At 33.3% G+C, this 22,928-nt stretch overlaps 1 protein-coding gene across 11 annotated transcripts in view; it reads right to left on the bottom strand.

Annotated features, from left to right (window-relative positions):
• Positions 1 to 22,928, bottom strand: part of LOC118181841 (ectonucleoside triphosphate diphosphohydrolase 1-like) — a 228,111-nt gene that overhangs the window by 49,356 nt on the left and 155,827 nt on the right. For all 11 annotated transcript variants that reach the window (XM_035351046.2, XM_035351043.2, XM_035351050.2 and 8 more), the window contains 2 exons: positions 12,344 to 12,461; positions 5,237 to 5,375 (listed from right to left, as the gene is read on the bottom strand). In XM_035351046.2, the coding sequence (XP_035206937.2) occupies positions 5,237 to 5,375; positions 12,344 to 12,461 (257 nt within the window). The remainder of the gene's footprint in view (positions 1 to 5,236; positions 5,376 to 12,343; positions 12,462 to 22,928) is intronic.

The raw sequence follows: 22,928 nt of genomic DNA, 5'->3' as shown, positions 1-22,928 counted from the left end.
ATTATTTAACATTTCATATTTTTTCCCTTAATTTTTTGGTATCTAAGTGAGAGTAATTTTGAAAGTGGTTATTATAAATATATATAACATTAATAGTAGTTTTTAAGTAAATAAAATTCAATCGGACATAAATAAAAGTAAAGATATATATATGTGGGTTAAAAAAAGAGCTTTCCTGATTATAACAGCATTATCACATTTATTTATGTTAAATCTCAGAGACATTGAAAATTGCCCGTCATGATAAATTTGGAAGTGGTTCTTAAGGTAACATAATCGGTATTTTACCTGAACTCAAGTATAAATTTATTCGCGTTTTGTAGTAAAAAATATAACCATTAACTTCTATATATCCAAGATATGCAAATGAAACATTGTATAAAGTAGTTAATAAGTGTGATCAAAATTATTTCATGCAAAAATATACCTAAATCTAATAACCAAAAAAACTTCCCATATTCATATCTAAAATGAAATAATAACCTAACAAACAACATACATGACAGCACTATTTAACAAAAACATGAACTAGCAGTGTTTGAAAGTATGAATAACAGAAGGATGGTAACGGAACTAAAATTTCCAATTAATAAAAATAATATTTGTGTTTTTTAAATAGTAAGCAATTAAAAGTGCAATAATTATGGATTGCAGTATTTACTAATAATGATGTTCCTTAATGCCATTCCTTTCGATCATATGTTAATATGTTTACTTATTTTTAATTTCTACATTTTAGAATAGGAGTAGATTACAATGATTATTTCATGCACATTTTATAATACTGTACAGAAATAATTTAAATAATATAGTATACGATAGTAAGCTAAGTACGTTAAAGTAAGATCTTGGTTAAATAGCACACGATGAAATGTTTTGTTTCTATTTATTATGAATTTCTTTGTTATCACAAGCACATAAAAAGTAAGTGAAGAAAATAGAATGTACTTAAATTTAATAAAAAATAAAACCCAATTTCCAACATTCCTTTATTGAGAGAATCTAATAAACATACATAACGGCAATAGAATATACTTAAATTTAATAAAAAATAAAACCTGATTTCCAACATTCATTTATTGACATAATCTAATAAACATAAAATAACGGCAATATTAAAAAAAAAAAAAAAAAAAAAAAAACGCGAATTACACAGTGCTTGGAAGAATAGATATCAAACGAAAATAAAACTGCAATTTGCAATCAATTAAAAATATTTAGTGTTTTTTAATATTACACAATTAAATATGACATAATTATAGATTACAATATTTCATAGTAATGCTAATGTTTCCTTAACACTATTTTTTCGATCATACATTTCATACACTTTAAAATCATTAACCATTTCAGCATACTATACAAAAGAAAACGTACTATAGAATGTGCATTATTATTAATTTTAATGTCTTGGTTCTTGTTGTTACATATATCTAATTCATCTTCAGCAGTCATATTAAATACTGGTACCAGTCCAATAATTTCTTTGTATTTTGAAACTAATGAAACATTTTCAGCAAAATCAAAAAATGCCTTACCGTTGCATGTTATTTTCAGTTTTACATGAATTAATTCTGAGCACCAACACAATAATCGATTAATATGAATGATATATGATATAGCACTTAGGACCTTATAACCGAAACGCTAATCCGTGTATCCAAATATTGCACCGCTGAAACCAATGAAGATTAGAGAACACGGAAACATATAAAACTCCAAAATAGAACACTATATTCACGATTAGCATTGTAGCACGTTGCATTTGATATTTTCTAAATGATTTATCCAAACTTTCGGTGTCTTCTTGTAGAGCAGATATTCCCAAACAAAATAAGCACAACTTCGGCATTTCTACGATGATTTGTCCTTAATTCAGAGGCTCCCAAACAAGAGCTCACAGCAATGCAAATTCACTCACTGAAGGCAGTTGAAGTAAGTAGATGGAGACAGAACAATGATAAGATTCACAGTGTGTTCTTTGATTGACACTTACTTTTAATATAAGAAATATTATTTATATCAGTCATTGACTGATTCAATTTCAAACATGAAGTCAGTCTTTTCAAATGCTTTACAGATAGCATCTTTACCAAATTACTTCAAAAAGCTGTTGGAATCTCAATTGATTACGCAGTTACTTGTTCGAATTTGGCAGCTAGCCAAAGCGCACAAGCCTCGAGCTCAGATGCTCGTTTATATAATCATCCAGTAAATAATATACATGGAATGTCAGTCGGTCGAACAGCAATGAGATACATTCCGATGACCTCATTGATCACGTGACTTATGCATACCTTTTGTAAGCAAACAATGCAGATGACCTCAGAGATTACGTGACTTATGTACAGCTAATGTAAACAAGCAAAGTCATTCTTCCTCCTCTTCTCTTGCGGAATGTATCTCATTCAGTAACTTTTCAGCGACTTATACTATTGTATTAAACCTTTCGACGGTTCTTCTGATAATTTAATAGAATCTTTTTTAAATGGCCTAAATGAATTATTTCAACTGAATAGAATTACGAACAATGATCACAAGATTATATTTACAAAAAAAAAATATTTATTGAGCTCGTTAAAACATTTGTAATGTCAATGTCGTCAAATCCCGAGTGTACCGTATACTAGGATTAAACCAAGCATTTTTGAATGCGTAAAAACATAAACAGTTCATCAGAATTTTTATAGGTAATGAATTTCGTATTTTTGTCCACAGTTTCTTTAATTTTGATGTCAACATTTATTATTAATTTATCAAATCCCTCAATTTTGTCGTTTTCCATCAAAAGTGTTAATATTTATTTCTCCTTTTTCATTAATTTTTCCGTTCTGCTCCTCCCGACTGTCGGTGAATTTTCCGTCATACATATTGGACAGCCGTTAAATATGCATGGATATGCAACGTCCTTTAGCATTAGACGGTTTCTCGGAATTCTTAAAATCGCCCCATTTTTATCCGTGAATACATCTTCACGCACAATCATATCTTCGCGAAAATTATACTTTTGCTCTGTATGCGAGAAAATGTTTCATATTATGTCAGCATATTAATTCAAATAAATTCGTTCTTACTTTAAAAATAATAGAGTCATACTTCAGCAGTGAAATAATTGCTAACATGTGATTTGCATTGATTTCGGAAATATGATTTTTTAAAATATATAAAATGCATAATTTAATAACTTACTTTATAGATTAGTTTAATTTTTAAATATTTTGCTATAATATTTATAAAAATATTTTAAATATTAATTATTTTAACAAAATTTTAAACAATAATTTAGCAAGTATTTTTGGTAATAATTTAATTTAATAAATCAAAAGTATTTATATTAAATTTATATTTCATTAGATGAAGCTACCTTAGATTAATATATTTAGATGAAATAAAGTAATGAAACATTGCAAAATAAATCTTATGCGGACTTCAGATTCTTGAAAGGGCAGATTTAGTCTTTTTTTCATTCTAAAAGTAACGCTGATGAACTATGAAAAGGATGCTAAACCGACCACGTCTAAAAGCGGTCATATCATGACGTTTCAGCGATGTTGACAAATTGCCAACATTGTTGTAAAGACGACGTAAAAGTTACCACGACCACTTTGCAACCTCTCGGACCAGTTTTCAACGTCGTTACGACGTCACCGTACTACTTGGGCAGTGCTGATGTTTCCTAACACCATTTCTTTCGATCATCATATAATGTATTTACTTATTTTTAGTTTCTACATTTTAGAATGGTGGTAGATTACAATGATTATTTCATGCACTTTTTATAATCAATAACTTTCCTTTTGTTAATGTACAGAAATAATTTAAGTAATTTAGTATACGATAGTAAGCTAAGTGCGTTAAAGTAAGCTCTTCGTTAAATAGCACACGAGAAACTTTTTGTTTCTATTTATTATGAATTTCTTTGTTACCACAAGTGCATAAAAACTTAGAGCATGCAACGTTTAACAAACTCCCCATCACTGAGAGCTTTATTACTTTTAGTAATATTATTGCTACAATGTAACTTGCATGTGTAGCTGATTCCTGGATACTGTTTACTGTCTTAAAACAAATTTGTCGACCTGATAATTTCTGCAGTTTTCTGCTTTGTTTTCTTTCATATTCGGACAATGGAATTCTTATGCTTTGATGGGAAAGTGACGGGAAATGTTATATTCTTTGAAGAGAGGTACAGCTTCACTGTAGATGAGACAAACTTGTTTATCCTTTACAACTATAAGGGGAAAAAATCCTAGATCCATTCATGTTTAAAAGCGTGGCACTCTGAATCAACATTAGGTTTTTTAGTTAATCAACATTAGTTTTAGTAATCAACATTAGTTTACTTATATCCACATTAACACAAACAAGCACTGGCAACACTACACCTTTTAAAAATTTCACCACTAATTCACAATGACGTAATCTGTCCGCTATCTTTACATTCAACGATAGACGCAATCAGTAATATAGAAAGACATTTATCTATTCGCTGTGTGACGCTTATCTTTCTTCATCAATATTTGCTATTAGAACTAGGTAATATAAATTTATTGCGAATGTAAAATTTCTGTGTTCATTAAAAAAAAAAAGAATAGAAAAAAGAAAATGAGTATTTTATTCATTTCGGAAGATTATCAATAAATATCGCTTTCTAGGAAATTTTTAAGGGGAGATGCAAGTCTTGTTACACTTATATGTGCTCGTGCCACAACAAAAAGACAGTGAGCAGAGCGTAAAATGCGCAATGTAAATGTCAGTGAGATAACAGGAATTTTTTTTGGGGGGGGGGACACGTGACATCTCTGTATGGGCACGAACTCTATACAATTTATATCATATTTTATAGTAATATTTAATATATAATACATATGTTATACTAATATCATAAATATATTACATAAAAATACATTTTTAATTTGCGGCGCCCCGCATAGAACCTTGAGGTGGGCCGTAGTTTGCCTATCCCTGGTTTAAACAATTGCTTTCGACTACATTTAAGCATTCTTTCATCAAGTCTCCCATATTACATTTTACAGTATGGATTTAAAAAATTCTTTATTGTCATCTCTTGAATATCTCGAGAGAGTTGTAATGAGAAAGGGAAATATAAAGTTAGCCCAAAGAAAACCAACTCAATAAAATTAACTCAAATCATCAACTCTATGATGCTGCAATAAAAGTTCTTAAATTAGTAATGAACGTTTTGATAACTGTCATATGAATGTTTAATACTTACTTTAAAAGTCTCATGCCCGCTGTGGAAGCAAAGAATAGAGGCGTTCTAGAGAGAGATGGTGGATCTATATGCTTTGTTACTTTCTTGGCACAATTTATGACAGGATCTAATTTCATAGGATCCATTTTGGCAATACCACCTGTTAAGAATTTATAAAATATAACTATAATAATTTGATGCATCTATAACAAAAAGAAAATTGATTAAAAACAATCAGGCTTATTAACAGAAGAAGATTTATTAACCAGAAATTTTATTCGTTTGCACTCCTAGATATTCTTCTGATGTGTGGTTTCTGATTCTTAACTTCGACATTTTTGTTCAATGACTTTTAAAGCTAATGTAAAGTACATTCTTTCTGAAATATTATTTTCTGTATTATAATTCAGTTCATAATGATGGTTAATCAGTGACCAAGGGGTTAGAACCACTGAACACTAGCAGTTTCATTTCTCGTTCGACTAGCGGTGACGAAATTAACTGTTTTTATATATCGCGTAGCTACATTAAAGAAATTATGACGTGTATCTGTCATTAGCAGTAGTACACATTGAAACTCAAAGAGTTAGTAAAGCATGTAAGCTAATAGGTTAAGTGCGAGGCATTTGTAAATAAATAAACATTTAAGCTTTATGGAAACTGAGTGACGCGCATTAGAATTAAATTGGTAGTACACTTTGGAAGACTGATTTATGTGTATTCACAAAATGTTTTTCTTTTTACGAAAGGCGAATATATAAGAAAATGGATTTCAGTTAAAAAGGAGGAAATGAAACTTTTTTGCATAGGATAAAAAATTAACAGATAGTACTTTACAGAAGCATATGAAATATAACATTTTAACAGGTCGTGGAATGTTGGAACTAGCAACGCATGATGGGGAATAATAGAATTCCATGCAAAGTTATTCGTTTTAAAAGTAATTTTTAGAGTAAGCTAAAGATCTTTACTCAGAAACATTTAAAAATATAATGTTTGAAAATTAATATCAACACATACACTTCTCATGAATTTAAATTCAGGCACACATAATAACAATGTAACTATTCTCTGCGTCCGGCTCATGAATAAATAAGTTACCATACATTTACTCAAAGATGCACTCCTAGTTTTCAAATATGCTGTTTCTCAGTTATTCAAACCCTTATCAATATTTAAGACTAATGAAGATATAACAAATTCTAGTGATTTTTGGTTTGTAAAAAGGGGGGGGGATATTTTGGAATAAAGTGTTTGATATTACGACAGGAAACGAGGAAATTCGCTGAGATTTAGCAATGACTGAATATTTCAAATAAATAATTTGAACCATATAAAGAAAGCATATAGCGGAGTAGGATAGTTCATTCATCGTACTGAACCAACAACTTATTCGCCAAAGACATTTTTCGGGCATAACACGCACCAGCGGCCGAGCGGTAAAGTCGCTGAACACTGGTAGTTCCGTCCGAGGTTCGAATCCCGCGAACGGGCTGGCTGCATGGGCGTTTTCGTGGTTTTCCCCATGTGTAACGTGTATACGAGCTAGTTTCCCTTAGAAAGTCCTCCACGAAGGCATCCCTCCTCTTAGGCAGATAGCCCTCGAGGCTTTGCCATAACCCCCCCCACACACGGGCATAACATGGTACCTTTCGCCAGTAGTACTATAACAGAATATGATGGATTTGAAAAATATGTTTGTGTCTGTACTTCATTGAACAGGCGATTGGCGATAAAAGAAAATTGTGTATATTATTGAACAAAAAAAAGTACTGCCTAACCTTGAGCACGTCTGGGGCTCTCTTGGAAGAGCAATTTTATCTTGCCATCCCCATCCGAGACCCATCCCGGAGTTGAAAACTGCTTTGCTACAAAAGGGGGATTAACTACCACAAGGAGTGCTCAATCGCCTCCTGCCCAGTACACCATCAAGCTGCGAGACTTATCTGGCTGTGAGAAGGGACTATACCCCATATTAGATCAATTTTCAGTTTGATATCACAAGATGGATTTTCGATATCCCTGCACTGTGAGCTTTAATGATAATCATGGTTACATAAAATGAGTTTTGAATGGTTCATTTCTTTCTCTGTTATAAATATATATTCATACCAAATTTAATTCAAAGCTGTCCATCAATTTTTCAGAAATTCCACGTAATGTGCAAATTGTTTTAATTTTCAACATGAGTGCGGTTTCATAACTGGCTCCTGTGCACAAAGTTTGGGTCTGCAAAGAACTAACGACTTTTCTGGTTAAGGGCTTATCATTCAGAATTGCTGGTACTGGTAGAGGCATGGTCGAACTGCATGATTCCAAAATTTAACTTTGAAAAGGAATTTGTAAGAGAGAAGAAATTTGCAATGGACGTTTATCAGTTAAATAAGTTAACCTTCCCTCTTCCACTGGGCGATACTGAACGTAATACTCTACCGTTTACTGATTGTATTACGTTAGCTGATCCTACGTTTGATAAGAGGATACAAATTGACATCATTATTGGCGGTGATTATTTCTTTTCCCTGTTGTTGTCAAGCATAATTAAAGATCCAGGACAGCTCAAAAACACGCATTTTGGATGGATTCTCTCATGAAATATTCAAAATTCAATTCAGGATAAGCAAGCGGCAGTTGCATTACACAACTTCCGTGCTGAGCTAAACGTTGATGAAACTGAAGAATTGCCTCGAAAGATTACTGGGTGATTATAAGAAGATGAATATTGTGAAAGACATTTTCAAGGTAATTAATAGGTCCATTCAGACGGTAGATTGGGCCCACTAGCGCCCGAGCGGTAAAGTCGCGGAACACTGGTATTTCGGGCCAAATCGAACAGTTTGGCTGCATGGGCGTTTTCGTTGTTTTCTCCACTTGAAACGTGTATACGAGCCAGTTTTCCTGAGAAAGTCCTCCACGAAGGCATCTCTTCCTTTAGGCAGATAGCCTTAGAGTGCTTTGCCATAGTCAAAATAAACTAAACTGACGGTGGATTTGTCAAGCTTTCATTTCAGAATTGCACCGATAAACTAGGAAACGTAAGGAGCAATTTCACGTTTATTTGCAATGGAACAGGCATTTAAGCAAAGTCTTAGCTTGGAAAGAGTTATAAGGAATTAACGGCCGAATATGAAGAGTTGAGTGATACGAGTCTAATTAAATCACAAACTGGGTTACCTTCCCTACCATTCTGTATTTAAGCCGGATAGCGCTACGACAAAATAGTGGTGGTATCCGATGCTTCATGTAAGTCTGCTATCAGGAAGTCTATAAATTCTATATTATGTGGTCCAACGATACAGCGTTATGTAGTATCGATGACTACAAGTTTCAGAACACATGCTGTAGCATTTACAGTTGATAACATCGAAGTGTTCCGGCAGATTTTTGTTCGGAAGAGGGTAGAAAACTTTCAAAGAATTGCATGGCGAATTAGGTAGGATGATAAACTAAAGTATCGATTAAACACGGTAACTTATGGTGTAGCTGTTTCATTTTTGGCAACGAGAAAAACTAATCGCTAAATTGTTTAATTTTAATAACTAAACTAATTTGTTTAAAACTAATCGCCCTGGACTGTGAAAATGACTCGCCGCTTGTCTCCGAGATAATAAGAAATGATTTCTTCATGGATAACATTTTTTCTGGTTCAAAATGTACTGAAGAAGCTTTTCATATTTTTAGGCAGTTATCTGGGGCATTAGAAGCTAGTGATTTTAAATTAAGAAAGTGGCGGAACATTTGGCTTTATTTAAGAAATTATTTGTTGAATCGTGGATTTGGTTCATCTGGTTTGGAACTTATGCGTAATGAGTGGTCTAAAGCCTTAGGGTTATACTGGGATTCAATATTAGATACTTTTGTATTTAAAACATCCTTACCTGTCGAAGAAAATCTCACATAATGCAAAATGTTGTCTCAGCTAGCAAGATCTTTGATCTTCTTGCTTTGCTGTCAGTCTTCGATTGTGGTGAAGAACATGCATCAGCAACTTTAGATTTCTAATACTGACTGGGATGATCCAATTCCTAATGGCACTGCTGGTAAATGAATTCAGTTTCAGAAGGAATTTTCAGCTTTTGAGTATATTAAAACTCCACGCAGAGAAAATGCAACTACGCGCATTTTGTGATGCCTCAGAAGTGCAGTAGTGATTTATTCACAGCAAGAACTTGAAGGCGAATGTAAAGTAAATATTTTCGTCACAAAGTTTAGGATTGCTCCTATTATCTGTTCCTAGAGTGGAACTGAGTGCAGCTCATTTACTATACAAGCTTGTTAGTTCTATGAAGAATATTTTGTGTAACTGCAAATTTGAAATCTTTGCATTGATTGATTCTAAAGTTGTACTAGTATAGTTAGCACGACCTCCTAGTAGATGGGAAACTTTCATCTCTAACAGAAGGTCAGAAATTTTAGGTGTTTTGCCGAGGTATCAATGGAAATTGTGCTCTTTTGGAATATAATCCGGCAGATCATGTTTTAGAGATGTTTTCCCAAAAGGGCTTGTAATAAATCGGCTATGGTTGCAGGATTCTTGTTGGCCGATTTCTGAGCCAGTCAACGCCACTGAGGATTGGTGCGTTGGCTAAGAATAATACTAGATTTTCCGGTACTTTTCCGTTTCGCCAGCGCAGATATTGCCAAGCAGACTTAATTGGCGACAACACACAATATACACATAAAAAATGTTAACAAATGTTAGTTCTAAGAATTTTTTATTTTGGAGACACAAACATTTTAATAACGTTTAAAATTTTGTAAAAAGACATTAATTTAAGAATTTACTATGCTTTCATGGTACAACATCTTGATTCGCCGGTCCATATCATATGACCTCATCTCACGTAAATTACACTATAAAAATCTAATTCTCTCAGTAATGATCTACATTAATTTCAAGTTAAATCTTAATATGGAATAGAAGTTTAAATGTAAGAATCATTTTAATTCGCACGAATAGCTTACTCAAAAATTATGTGAAACCCAGTACTTTACTTCGCTAGTGCATTCTCATTAGAATTGATGAATTTAACCCTTGACTTTGCCTTTCCTATATTTTCGCCTTCGGGTGAGCTACGTGGTTGCATCCTAATTGACTTAATTAGCGCGAATGGCCTTAGAGCATAAAATTGAACTGTTGGGTAAAAATTCTATGTAATTGTATGCCAGTATTGAAAGAAACAATCAATCTGATAAGAAATGGCTACAACTCGTTTTGAAAATGGAGGCATAAGCGGTTACTAGCGAGAATATTCCGATTGGCGTCGGTTGTACCATTTTTGGTACAACCGTCTGGTAGACTGAGTGAACTTTTAATTAAGCAGTATCATATTACATACTTACATGCAGAAACTTTAGTGTTATATTTTAAAGCAAAATTATTGAATTACTAGAGAGAAGAAGATCATTAGAAATTTTACAGAAAAATACGTAGTTTATATTAGATATAAAGTCAATACTTCTATTCAAGTAATGGGAAACATTTCAGAATCTAGAGTACAATCAAAAAGACCATTTTTAAACAACTATGGTATCGATTTTGCTGGACCAGTAACTCTGAAATTTAGCAAAAGACGTGGTACAAGGATTGTTAAGTGTTATGTTGCATTATTCGTTTGCATGGCAACAACAGTTAATATCCTAGAAGATTTATCAAAATTAACCTTATCGGATTTAACTACCGATTCTTTTATTGCTGCAGTGAAGGGGTGCGCTGCACGTCCAGGTGCACCGCAACAGATTTTCAGTGATAATTCGACTAATTTTTTTGGAAGGAAGAGAAAACTGCGTGAGATGGAAATAGCTGTAAGGAAAATAAATAAGTCAGAAGTGTTCAATGGATTTAGCGGAATTAAATTAAGTTTCATTTCAGAAGAGTTATAGAAAACACTTTACTTGCAGAAGTAGCGGTTATTTTAAATTCTAGGTCTCTAAGTCTCATTATTTCCTATATATCAAGTTTAGATATGCTAACTCGTTTCCTTGTAGGAGAAACTATTAGTGATGTTTCCGAATATTAACTGTACCATTCTTCCTGACCCTCGTTCTAGACCGGATTTGCTGCAAAAAGTAAAACAGTGATTCTAGAAGAGATAGCACAACAAATACCTAATACCTTGCAGTCTGGATCAAAATGGACAAGAAATCGACTGAATCTGGAAGCTGGTGACATCATTTTGTTAAAAGTGACACTTCCCCGTCTGCATGGCCAGTGAGAATAATAGTGAAGGTATATTCAGGGTCAGATGGATTTGTCCGTGTAGCTAAAATTCTGGCTTCTCATGACATGTTCCAGCGGCCCGTAAACAAGTTGGTCCTTCTGCATAAGTATCAAGAATCCAATTCTTGGGGGTCGGAGTGATGGTGGAGCCCACATGGGAGTCGTACCTGATAGTGTAGTGCTGCTTGGATGCAGTGTTTGGATTTCTCCTTACAGCTAATTCCAGGCTGCGCAGTTAAGATGCTTGACGGCTGTTATCACAAATAGCCAAACATTTTTTCTACATTGCTACTGTTTCAGAAATCTCAGTATTGGCTTTACTGCAGGTCACATAGAACTGTGGACTGTCATTCTTTGGTTTTACGTTAAGTTACTTTATTATTAAGTTTAATAAACATTCTGTGTTTTTTTTTTTTTTTTTTTTTTTTTTTTTTTTTTTTGTTACAGTTCTCCGGATTATTTTATTTCTAGTTTCAATGATATGAAAATAATTGCAGTTTAAGAACTAATTTATTCATTTAAAATATTTCAGAAAGCGCATCCGCTGGTCACATTTGAACCAATTGAATACCTTGCAGCTATTCCGAAGTGAATGCTAAGACTGGATTCTTTAAATCATGGCATTGCACTCAACATCCATCTGCTTAAAAAGTGGGAAGCCTTCGAGGAGGATTTCTTAGGGGACTGGCTCGTATAAATGCTATGCATGAGAAAAACCCCGAAAACATTTATGCTGTTAACCCGTTCACCGGAGTTTGAGTCCGGGTCGATCTACCAGTGTTCAGCGATTTTATTACTCGAGCGCCATTAAAACAAGAATTAAATATGCTGACAAAACAGTAACAGAAGCCTAAGAAGAATGTTTAACACATGAAAGTTTGCAAATTCTAAACTGGAACAGTGCTTACCTTTCGCAAAACAGTTGTCTTCTTGTGAAACGAAACCAGTACCTTTGTGCTTATTGGCTTGCCATTTGTATAAAATTGTATTTGTTTTTGATGATCCAGCATCCATTACAACACCATACTACAAAATTAAAAGCTCAGATTATTTGTGTGAATAAGCATAAATCAAAGTACAAAGTGATTTCGAGCATTTGTATCATTTTCACTCTTCTTTACACTAGTGTTGATAATACCTAAATATTGATTCTAAACATTTACTTCTGCTTATAAGGTTCCTCAAAATAAGGTAGAGAAATGTATGGAAACAAGAGTAAGTGGAAAGGTTTTGTAGATTTAAAATCCGCCTTTTTGGGTAGTCTCTTAAGAGCTAAAATTCCAATTACTAAAATTATCTTCTTGGTTTAATTAGATGAATACACAATATCCCACACTTTTACGTGCAATATTCACAGATATATGTGCGTGAGTTATTTTACTGGGCAAGCTACAAATTTAATATCGAAGGCTTTACCCAATCTATTTCATTAGTCACTGAAAGAAGTAACACGTGTATTTGAGTTGTTTCCTTAAAATGTGGCTTAGAAAACATCCCTGGTTCCAACATTCCTGGTGAGCTCCTGAAGTGCTTCTTTGTGCATCCGTTGGCAATATTAATTGAAGCCCTCTATATTCATTTAAACACTCTTCGCCCAAACGCAGCTTAAATGGGCCGGGTAGAGTTTCGAAGTCTAGCCTCTCATTTTCAGGAAAAATCTGAAAGATATCCACTGCATCTGCTCTCAGGTGGTTTCGGAACCCCATCCGTATGCATCCGCCACTATAATAAAAACCAGTCTTGCACACTTGCCAGGATGTTTTTGCATCTTACGCGGATAGCTTTAGACTGTGTCGGAAAGACATAGGTTCAACTACCTTGGCGACAGCAGCAGAAACTCTGTCGTCGATAATGTTCGACAGCAGAAACTCTTTCCTTCAGTTTCTCCAACTTTATTTTCAAGTGTTCTTATTCTACCTTCCATAGCCTCGAAAGTTCTTTCTTTATTATTATGGCAGTAATTTCTCTTTTCATTTCCTCTTGATCAGCTTCAAACACATCTGGGTTCCGTTTTCATTTCTTCTTTAACTACTTAGCGGACACTTCCATCTTTTCTTGGTCTGCTTCCATCGTTCCTTTCACGGGATTCATCTCTTCTTTAACGTTGAGTCGTTATCACCACCTGTCTTTGCTGCTCAACCATCGCTCTTGTCACCAACATTCAATCCCACTTCTGAAACCAAAACTTGTTACAGTTACATACGTACGGGTTCGTAATGGTCTGAATGCACTTAGAACCGATGATAGCTTGAAAAAATTAATTTTCCTGAAAAAAATACTTTATATTTCTGGAACTTTTCACAATACTCGTACAGCTCTTCTCAGTATAACAGAACACAATTAGTAGTTACCACTTCAAACTACTTAGCATGTTAAACACAACACGCAATCCAAAGTGCATCTAAAGAGCTAAGTTCGCGAGATGATCTTTCAATAATCCGAACTCAACTTAGAACCAAAAACTGAATTAAACTGAAAAATGATGCATTGTCCGATCTTGTATAGCTTTTCCCCAGATGCAAAAGAATTAATAGTACTTCCGATTTCTCGAAATCGGTGGAAGGCATACACAGTTGCATAGGCATAGTGATCGGACCAATTTACAGTTATATAGGAATGGAATCAAAATGTCGTCAAGTTTGAGAACTTTCCGAGATTTCCTGTCAAATTTGGCTATAAAAATTAGTTTCCAAAATAATCAACAGTTTGGCGAGATAACCATTTACCTCAGTGTCAAATGGACTTACTCGAGTAACCTCATATTTCCGTAGAGCTTCGCTTCCTCTAGACCTTTTATGTTACATTGTATAACATACACTAAAATTTACATGCAATTTCACTAAAATTATTTGCGTATATACAAAATTCGCAACAATACGTGTTCAGGAAATATGCTTTGCCGTATGCTGGAAATGGGGTCCCTCTAATTTATTTTCCCAAAAGAAACCGGTATTCGAACCATTTCTCCGGCTCAACAATGGTGGAATACATAAGATTGCTGGCTGGACGTAGGCTCGAATACTAGTGAAATGGCTGTTTGCGTCAGTGTTTTCGTGGTCCCCCCATGTGATCCATGAATACGATTCAATTATTTTAAAAATGGTTTCCACAAAAATCCTCTCTTCCCTTAGGCAGATAACCCTCGTATGCTTTACCGAAATCAATTAAATTGATTCAGTGCATTTATCTACAAATTCAGTGCATTGTTTCTAGCAATACCATGATGGTTTTCCTCATCTGTACTCTAGATGGCAGCAGTGATGTTAGTTTTCACAACGCTTTCTTGGCGGATGTACTGCTATGCCCCCGTAAATAGTCTAGATGAGTAACAACTAGAGATTTCGGTGATCGTTATCATTTAAATATGATTCTGGCGTCAAATTTTCTTTTTATAATCTTCATAGTCGAATCTGATGAATGGAATTTCTTACCCACTTGTTGTATACAGAAGTAATATTCAATCTTTTGTGGTAAGGCAAAGGACTTAGAGACTATGTCTTGGTATGTCTCAGCGCCCATGGTTGTATCAAAGGACAGGGACCCGATAATTTATCTCTTTAGCATGGCATACCATTCAACAGTTTTCACAAGATGCAGATATGAATAAATAGACTCAGGTTTCCAGAACTTTTTTTTCAGAAATTTCTGCCACACACTTAACTACTTCAACTTAGTTTAAGAAGTCTCTACGTAACATCTGCCTTGCAAGAAGGAAGTGGACAAGGGCCGTTGAAAGAAATAATACTGCTGGGTGAAAACTGAACCGCGAGTCATTTCCAGTGATCAATTAGGGGCACGATGTCCACTGCATTTTCTTCTACATTATATCTCGTTCACATCTAGTCCGCATATTCGGTATTTTGATCAAGCTTCGTTGCATTTCTGAGCTTTAAATACCCGTTGCTGTTCCCTATCTTCGGGACCTAAAGCGTCTCATCTTTCAACAGGACAAGGCGAGACTACTTAGTTTCCATGCTGGCCTATGTTTCCTCAATATACAGAATGTTACGTGAATATTATTAAGGACTTGCCTTAGCGAAAGCGTTCTCCAGATCTTTAATCAATTAAAAACTTCTCGTCGAGAATTGCAGCATGACAACATCGAGTAGTCAAAGCGATTGATGAACTCTGGTACAGAATTAAAGTCGCATGGACTGAAACACTTGTAACTGTCATCCAAAGTCTGTTACATTCCATGCTAAGTTATATAACATCTACTATAACTGCCTGATGTGATTGCACGGTATCCTGATTTCTGGTTGTTCTGTACCTCAGTATTACTTAAAAATGTCAGCTCTTCATTTGAGGCGTAGTAATCTCAATTAGAGCTGGAGCAAACCGCATGTATTCGTTACTGAGTAACGGGTACATCGGTTGACTCGAAGTACCGATTCGGTACTCACAAATTCATTTCGCTACTCGCATCTGTTCGTTACTCGCATCTGTCGTACGATGCGGTTTGTTCGAGTACGAATGATGCGGTTTCTATGCGAATACGAATGATGCGGTTGCTGTTCGAATACGAATGATACGGTTGCGTCACAATGCGCTCATATTTTTCATAGATAATTTTGAATTTTTTTGGGCATCGGGCAAACTCTTGTTTACATTATGTGTTTTAGTTGAAATACTATTTAGTTGTTGATATTTAAGAAAATGAGCCATTTTGATAGCGTGAAGCGTTACTTTGTATTTGCTTTTTACTATTGCTATTTATGTTTGTAATTTGGAAATTTAGATGATTCATCTTTTTTTTTTTTTTTTTTCCCTTGAGCATGCCATAGTCAGATTTTATTGATTTGAAATATTTATATACTGCACTTAGGTATTGTTTATATAAGAATATGTAGGTTAATATAGGTTCTTTACTTCCTTGTATCAAATAAAATGGTAGTAATTATTGTAATCGAGAAAACTTCTGGGTATGATATTTTAACGGAAATATCCGTTTTTGACGATTACGGAATCCATGTGAATTATTTTTTGGGCTGACGCCTGTACGTACGAACACAATGAAAGACTCTCTCTCTCTCTCTCTCTCTCTCTCTCTTTTTTTTTTTTCAAAAAAACTTATTGTTAAATGTAATCCCATTTACTCTAAGCTGATACTTATGACTAATGATTATGACTTTAAGTTGATACTTGAAAGGGATTTTTTTCGTGATGTGTAAGTACGTATATATGCATTTTGCATAACTCAAAAACTGTTAGTTATAGATCGTTGAAATTTTGTATATGGGTCCGTGATAACATCTAGATGTGCATCTCCCTTTTTATTGCAATCGGTAATACTACCAAGATGAATAAATAAATAAATAAATAAATAAAAATAAATAAAATAACTATTACAATAATAAAATAATTAGCAACTAGAATATTAAATGATTATTATTATAATTCAATAAAAATTTAAAGACAAATGAAAATTTAATTAATGAATAACTAAGTAATGAAATAAAATACCAAACATCGTCTTGTTTGGGGGCTGTGGCTAAAATTGCAATTTAAGAACTAAGCCGAACATAAGCTAAATTTAGGCTTTTGATGAGCAAATAATATACTGTTTACCAGAGTACAGATAGAAATTTGGTTATGTAGCCCATTCTTCTAAAACGACGTTTCGTAGCTGCCTTCCATCACCAATTCCTTTTTTTTTTTTTTTTTTTTCCGGTTTCGGTTTATTCGGTTACAGCAAAGCACACTACGGCTATTGCCTACGGGGAGGGAGGCCTTCGTGTAGGATTTTTTAAAGGGAACTGACTCATATGCAAGTTACACACGGGAATAACAATGAAAACGCCCGTGCAGCTAGCCGTTAGCCGGGAATTGAACCCCGGACCGAGCTATTAGTGCTCAGCGACTTTACCGCTCGAGCTTTGGTGGGCTCTTTTTTTCTTTTCATTCGCTGTTTGAAAAACGGGTGTTCACGATAAAGTAAGCACCTGTTTACTTGAATTAAAATGGGTTAGACGATGTGACTCTTCCTACTTTAATCTCACTTAGCTTTTGATTTCTAATATTGATTCAATGTTTTCTGTAGACAAAGTATTCTGATTAGAATAATAGATTTCAAACATGTTCAAAAGGTGTGTATCTGAATATAATTAGGTTTTTATAACATAGGGCCCATTTTATTAGTTTCACATAGTTCTAAAGCAATTGAACCACAGCATCGTTGTTTTGAAAGAAAGTAAAAATGTGAGAAATGTATAATGAACATTAATATACAAGCTTTATAGCTTTATTAAAAGTAGTCAGCCTTTTAAAACGTGACCGTCTATGCTTTTAGAGGATTTTTGGAGCTCTGTGCATTTGCTCTGGCATCTTAAAAAAGTGATGTTCAATATCAACGTATGTTTATGTTCTCAAAAATACAGGTTTCTTTCAGAAAGCGACCTCTTAGAAGTCGTCAATAAATGATTCAGGATAAATATTTTCTAATAGACCATAGAATAAATTTATTTTAACGTCAATTTAAAAATGGCTGCTTGTACTAAGAGTTTATAGCAATAAGACTAATTTTTCTTTCGCAAATAGCTATCATGCCAGCTGAATTGTTTTCTGCATAACCTTTATTGTGTATAATTGAAATATTTAGCTATGCATTCAACAAATATACAACAAATGTAAGACAAATCATTAAAAAAATTAAAATTTGGAACATTAATGATAATTTTTTTGTTATACATAAAATATTATTAATGAATGATGAATTTTTATCATATTATATATAAATCAAAATTTAAACTCCTATTTATTTATAATAAATTGAAGAAAAGCTATAAAGTGAATTAATTTTTAAAAACAAAACGAAAATTTAAAAAAAAAAATTGTCATATACCTAGAATCTAAAAATGACGAATACTGAATTTTACGACTCATGTGTGTATGGGTGCATTTAATTATGGCAAGGCACACTATAGCTATCTGCCTAAGGGGGGATGCCTTCGTGGAGGACTTTCTAAGGGAAACTGGCTCGTATACACGTTACACATGGGGAAAACCACGAAAACACCCATGTAGTCGGACCGTTCGCGGGATTCGAACCTCGGACCGAACTAACAGTGTTCAGCGACTTTACCGCTCGGCCGCTGGTGGGCCGTTTTACGACTCATATAATAATAAATGCATGTTCATATTGTAACAGAAATTTTGTTAGAAGTCTAGCATATGTATAGTTATTTGTGATCTTTTAAAACTGTCGTAACATGATGCATATTTATCATTATCGTGAACCAAAACAGTATGCTTTACATCCTTACAAATATACGTGATAGATTTTAATATTTATTTCTGCATATACTTACGTTTCCCAAAGACACGAAAGCAAGTCAAGCAGATTTTTGTTGTATTAAGCAGACTTAAGTTCTCTGTTAGCTAGTGTAACATAATTTCGGATGTTAGTGTAACATAATTTCGGACTCTATGAGCCTTCCAGAATTATTAGCAAAATAGTGGAAACGTCTTTACAAAGTGTTTATATAAGCAAACAACAGATGTACACTGAGCAGTGATCAACTGATATATTTTTTAAATGATTTGGTTTAGTTGATTATGACAAAACACACTGGGGCTATGTGCCTAAAAAGAAAAATGCCTTCGTAGAGCACTTTCTTAGGAAAGCTGGCTCGTATGGTACGTGGTAAGCTGGCTTGTAAGCTGGTACGGGGGAAAAAAAAAACCACGAAACGCTTATGAAGCCAACCCGTTTGCCTGAGATCGAACTCAATACAAATCCCAAATAGATGAGAACCAATGAAAATAAATGAGATCGAACCAATACTTTCAGTATTTGTATTTGGGAAAGTTTTATGGTCATTATGAAAAAGTGAAAATTTGATATGGATTCCGCATGACTTCCTTCTACGACTATTTAAATTATGCTTATTTTTTCTGCACTTCATTTAAACTTATTTCCTCGAATTATTCTAACTCAATTAAGCGATACCCAAAGGCAAGTTACAAATGGCATCAAACATTGCAAATTTTGAAACTAAATTTCCTGGTCAATCTTTGTCCTACGGGACTCAAACTTCTTGTATTTTTCTTTTTCATAACGAGTATAAAGGTTTTTCAAATATAAATATAGAAACCAGAAGACGACATTAAAAGTTAAATTTCATAATTTGCCCAAAACTAATTCTTTTTTAAATTTGACATTGACAAAATATGAATATTTTCGTCATTTAAAATACTTATGTATTTTTGTTGCACCGTATTTAAACTTGCTTCCTCGAGTTATTGACATTAAATTACATTAATTCCATTATCTATCGGAAAATAATTATAGCAAATCATCTATTTACGACATCTCTAAGAGGTCACCTTTTAAGAGATCTCTATTTTTGGGAACATAAACAAACATTGGTAGTGAACATCATCTTTTTAAGACCACCACATGTAAAATCCTCTAAAAGCATGAATGGTTGCATTTAATAAGGACCCATTACTTTTAATAAGGAATGTAACATTAATCTTAATTATACATGTTTTTGATGTGTGTGCCAAAATAGTGATAACGTACTTCTGTTGCTTTAGAAATGTGTGAAATTAAAAAAATGGATACTATACAACAAAAATGTTATTATATTCAGATACACACCTTTTGAACACGTCTGAAATTCATTATTCTGCTCAACATAATTTGTCTGCATAAAATATTAAATAATATTAAAAAATCAAAAGCTAAGTCGAAGTAGAAACAGTCATCTCTTCTAAAACATTTTAATTGAAGTAAACAGACGTTCGCCTTATCGTAAACACCTATTTTTCAAACAGCGGATGAAACGGGAAAGAGGGAATTGGTGGGGGAAGGCAGCGAGCGAAATAACACTTTTTCGAGCTGGGGATTAGATGAGAAAGGACGAAACGATAGTAAGCCAATAAGACAAGATCTGGTATTTTACTTTATTATTTAATTAGTCATCATAAATTTAAAAATTATTTTAATTTTTATTTGTTTTTACATTTTTATTAAATTGTACTTATAAGTATTTTATATTTCAGTTGCTAATTATTATGTTACTTTAATTATTCATTATTTTAATCACTATTTTTTGTTATTTTAATTATTAAGTTTTTTAATAAGTAATTTTTTTGTTATTTTAATTACTAATTAATGTTATTATTGTAATATTTATTTCCTTTCTTTCTTTATTTTTTATTTTATTTTTTTCTGTTTTCCTGACGGCCTTCCGTAGGCCCTTCTGACTTTAGAAACTAAGCCCTGACAGCAATAGAAAATTTAATAATGAATCATATCCAGTGCACCAAAAAATAATAGCCAAAATAAAGTGAATTATTTCTACCCAAAAAAAAGGCGACGGAAAACTAGAATAGCTCACGTGATTCAATGCAATGCGACGTTTCAAAGCCCTTTTTTAGGGCCGTAGACCAATAAAATAGGCTCAGTATACGGATACCGATCGATTTTACCGAAAGTAACGAGTAACGATACGATAGTAACGAGTACTGGTTCACCGAGTAACGAATACATACGGGTACACAATTTCTCGTTACTTCTACAGCACTAATCTCAATGGTCAACAGCGTATTAGAGGAAATGTGTTAATATACAGATTGAGAAGTACGACTTGTCTAAGACGTTTCTTCTATCAATTATTCACGATTCAACTGTAAACGTTTTAGTTCTTTCTAGCTAATTTATTGTCAATAGTTTAATCAGGGTAATCATGAAGAATTTCTACATAATAAAGCTGCAGATTCCTTGTTAAGTATTTTTGCTTTCTGCGCTTAATCTTCTATTATGTGAAGTGTTTATGAGTAAAAGAAATATTTCTTAATTAAATCATTTCAAGCTTTTTGAAGTCCTCGCGCCTAGTTCTAACCTGTTATATTTCGTTATGTTTGGTAATTTTCTAAATTTTTAATGATAGTCATTTAATCTCAAATACACTATTATCACCGAGCTGTAGGTCTTTGCCATAAAATACAAATTATACTACAACTGTTCTCGCAAACCCTTCTTAGATGTTGCTAATTAAAATGTGAATGAGATCATGCTTCATCTATAGACAAACATATAACTTGGATGTATTAATGTATATTTTGTTCGTATTTTCTGCTCTCTGTTTTAAAGAGTTATTTTGTTAGATATTTTATTCATATTTTCTGCTCTTTGTTCTAAAGTAATTTGTTAGTTATGTTTTCTCACGTTATCAAGTGCCTGCATGGTGTAACTAGAAGCGTGCCCAAAAAAAGGGAGTTCGAATATCTGCGAGATCACAGCAAATTTTTTTTCACGTCTCCTGTCCAAAGTAAATACCTAATGACTTTACAACCGAACTTCAAGAATTTAAGTTTAGGTAGCTTATAGAATACTATCTTAGAAATCAGAAGATTAACTAAGCTAGCACTATAGTAAGTTTATTGATTTAACAATTTTAGTGCAGAAAACGAATTTAAGATTTCAAGTAAAATTTTAGAAATGCAAAATTATTTAACAGTTAATCAGAGGTAACTTTTCACAACTTGTGGGGGGGGGGGTTAGGACAGAACCATTCAGTTTCTACGTATAAGCTCAGAAATCACATTTCAAAAGTTTTTTTTTTATTTTTTTTTATTTTTTTTTTTTAAAGGAGGCGGGGCGGGAGAAAATTAAGGAAAAGAAAAGAAGATTAATTTAATTAGATGACAGTGATACAGAAAGCGTTTACTACTGATACGATAGCAGGGTCACAGAAAAACATTTACATCAATTTTAGAAAGTCACGCTAACGAACACTGTCTATTTTGAGAAAAGAATAAATTCAAAAATGATGGCTGCTACTTTTACTGAAAGAAAAGGAGAAAATCAATACATCATTTTAGTTATTGAAAATAAAAAGGGAGAATTGTAGTAGTGAAATTATTTAATCGGAAGAAGGGTATGAAAAATTCTGCAAATGAGGAAATAAGATTATTTAGATTACGACAACGCACTTGAGAGTTAACTGCCTAAAGTGAGAGATGACTTCGTGTAGGGCTCTGTATGGGAAATTGGCTCATATTCACATAAATCCCGAGACAAAGCTAAAAAAATCCCATGCAGCCAGTCCGTTTGCCACAACTGCAAAGAAGTGTACGGTTCCGAATGTTTAAATGAACTTCTAAAGCACTTTTTAACACTCTTTATTAGTATTTTTGGACTAATTCACAGTCATCTTTACATTTATAAAATTCTTGTGGTTATGTACCTCGATTAAGAATTCTTGGTATGCACTTTACAATTGAACGCAGTTTTATAAAAATGCTTGCACTTAGATTTTTAATAGCTTAATAATGAAATTTTATTTATTAATTGCGTCATCTCGTAGAAAGTAAACTTACTCCGTTAATGTAAAAATATATTTTGATTTTTAAAAATCTGTTTATGGTTTAAATAATGCTTTCTGGGGTAAATCTAAATTAAATGCTTGGCAAATACAGTTCTGAACTAAAGGAAATTAGGAATAATTTTGAATGCATCTTTATTGTGATTCCGACTCATAATCA

Source organism: Stegodyphus dumicola, chromosome X1 (genome assembly GCF_044657685.1).
Source record: "Stegodyphus dumicola isolate Sdum_Otavi_A_Nest chromosome X1, ASM4465768v1".
NCBI lineage: Eukaryota > Metazoa > Arthropoda > Arachnida > Araneae > Eresidae > Stegodyphus > Stegodyphus dumicola.
The sequence above is the reverse complement of the archived record's forward strand: the minus strand, read 5'-3'. Positions and strand labels throughout refer to the sequence as shown.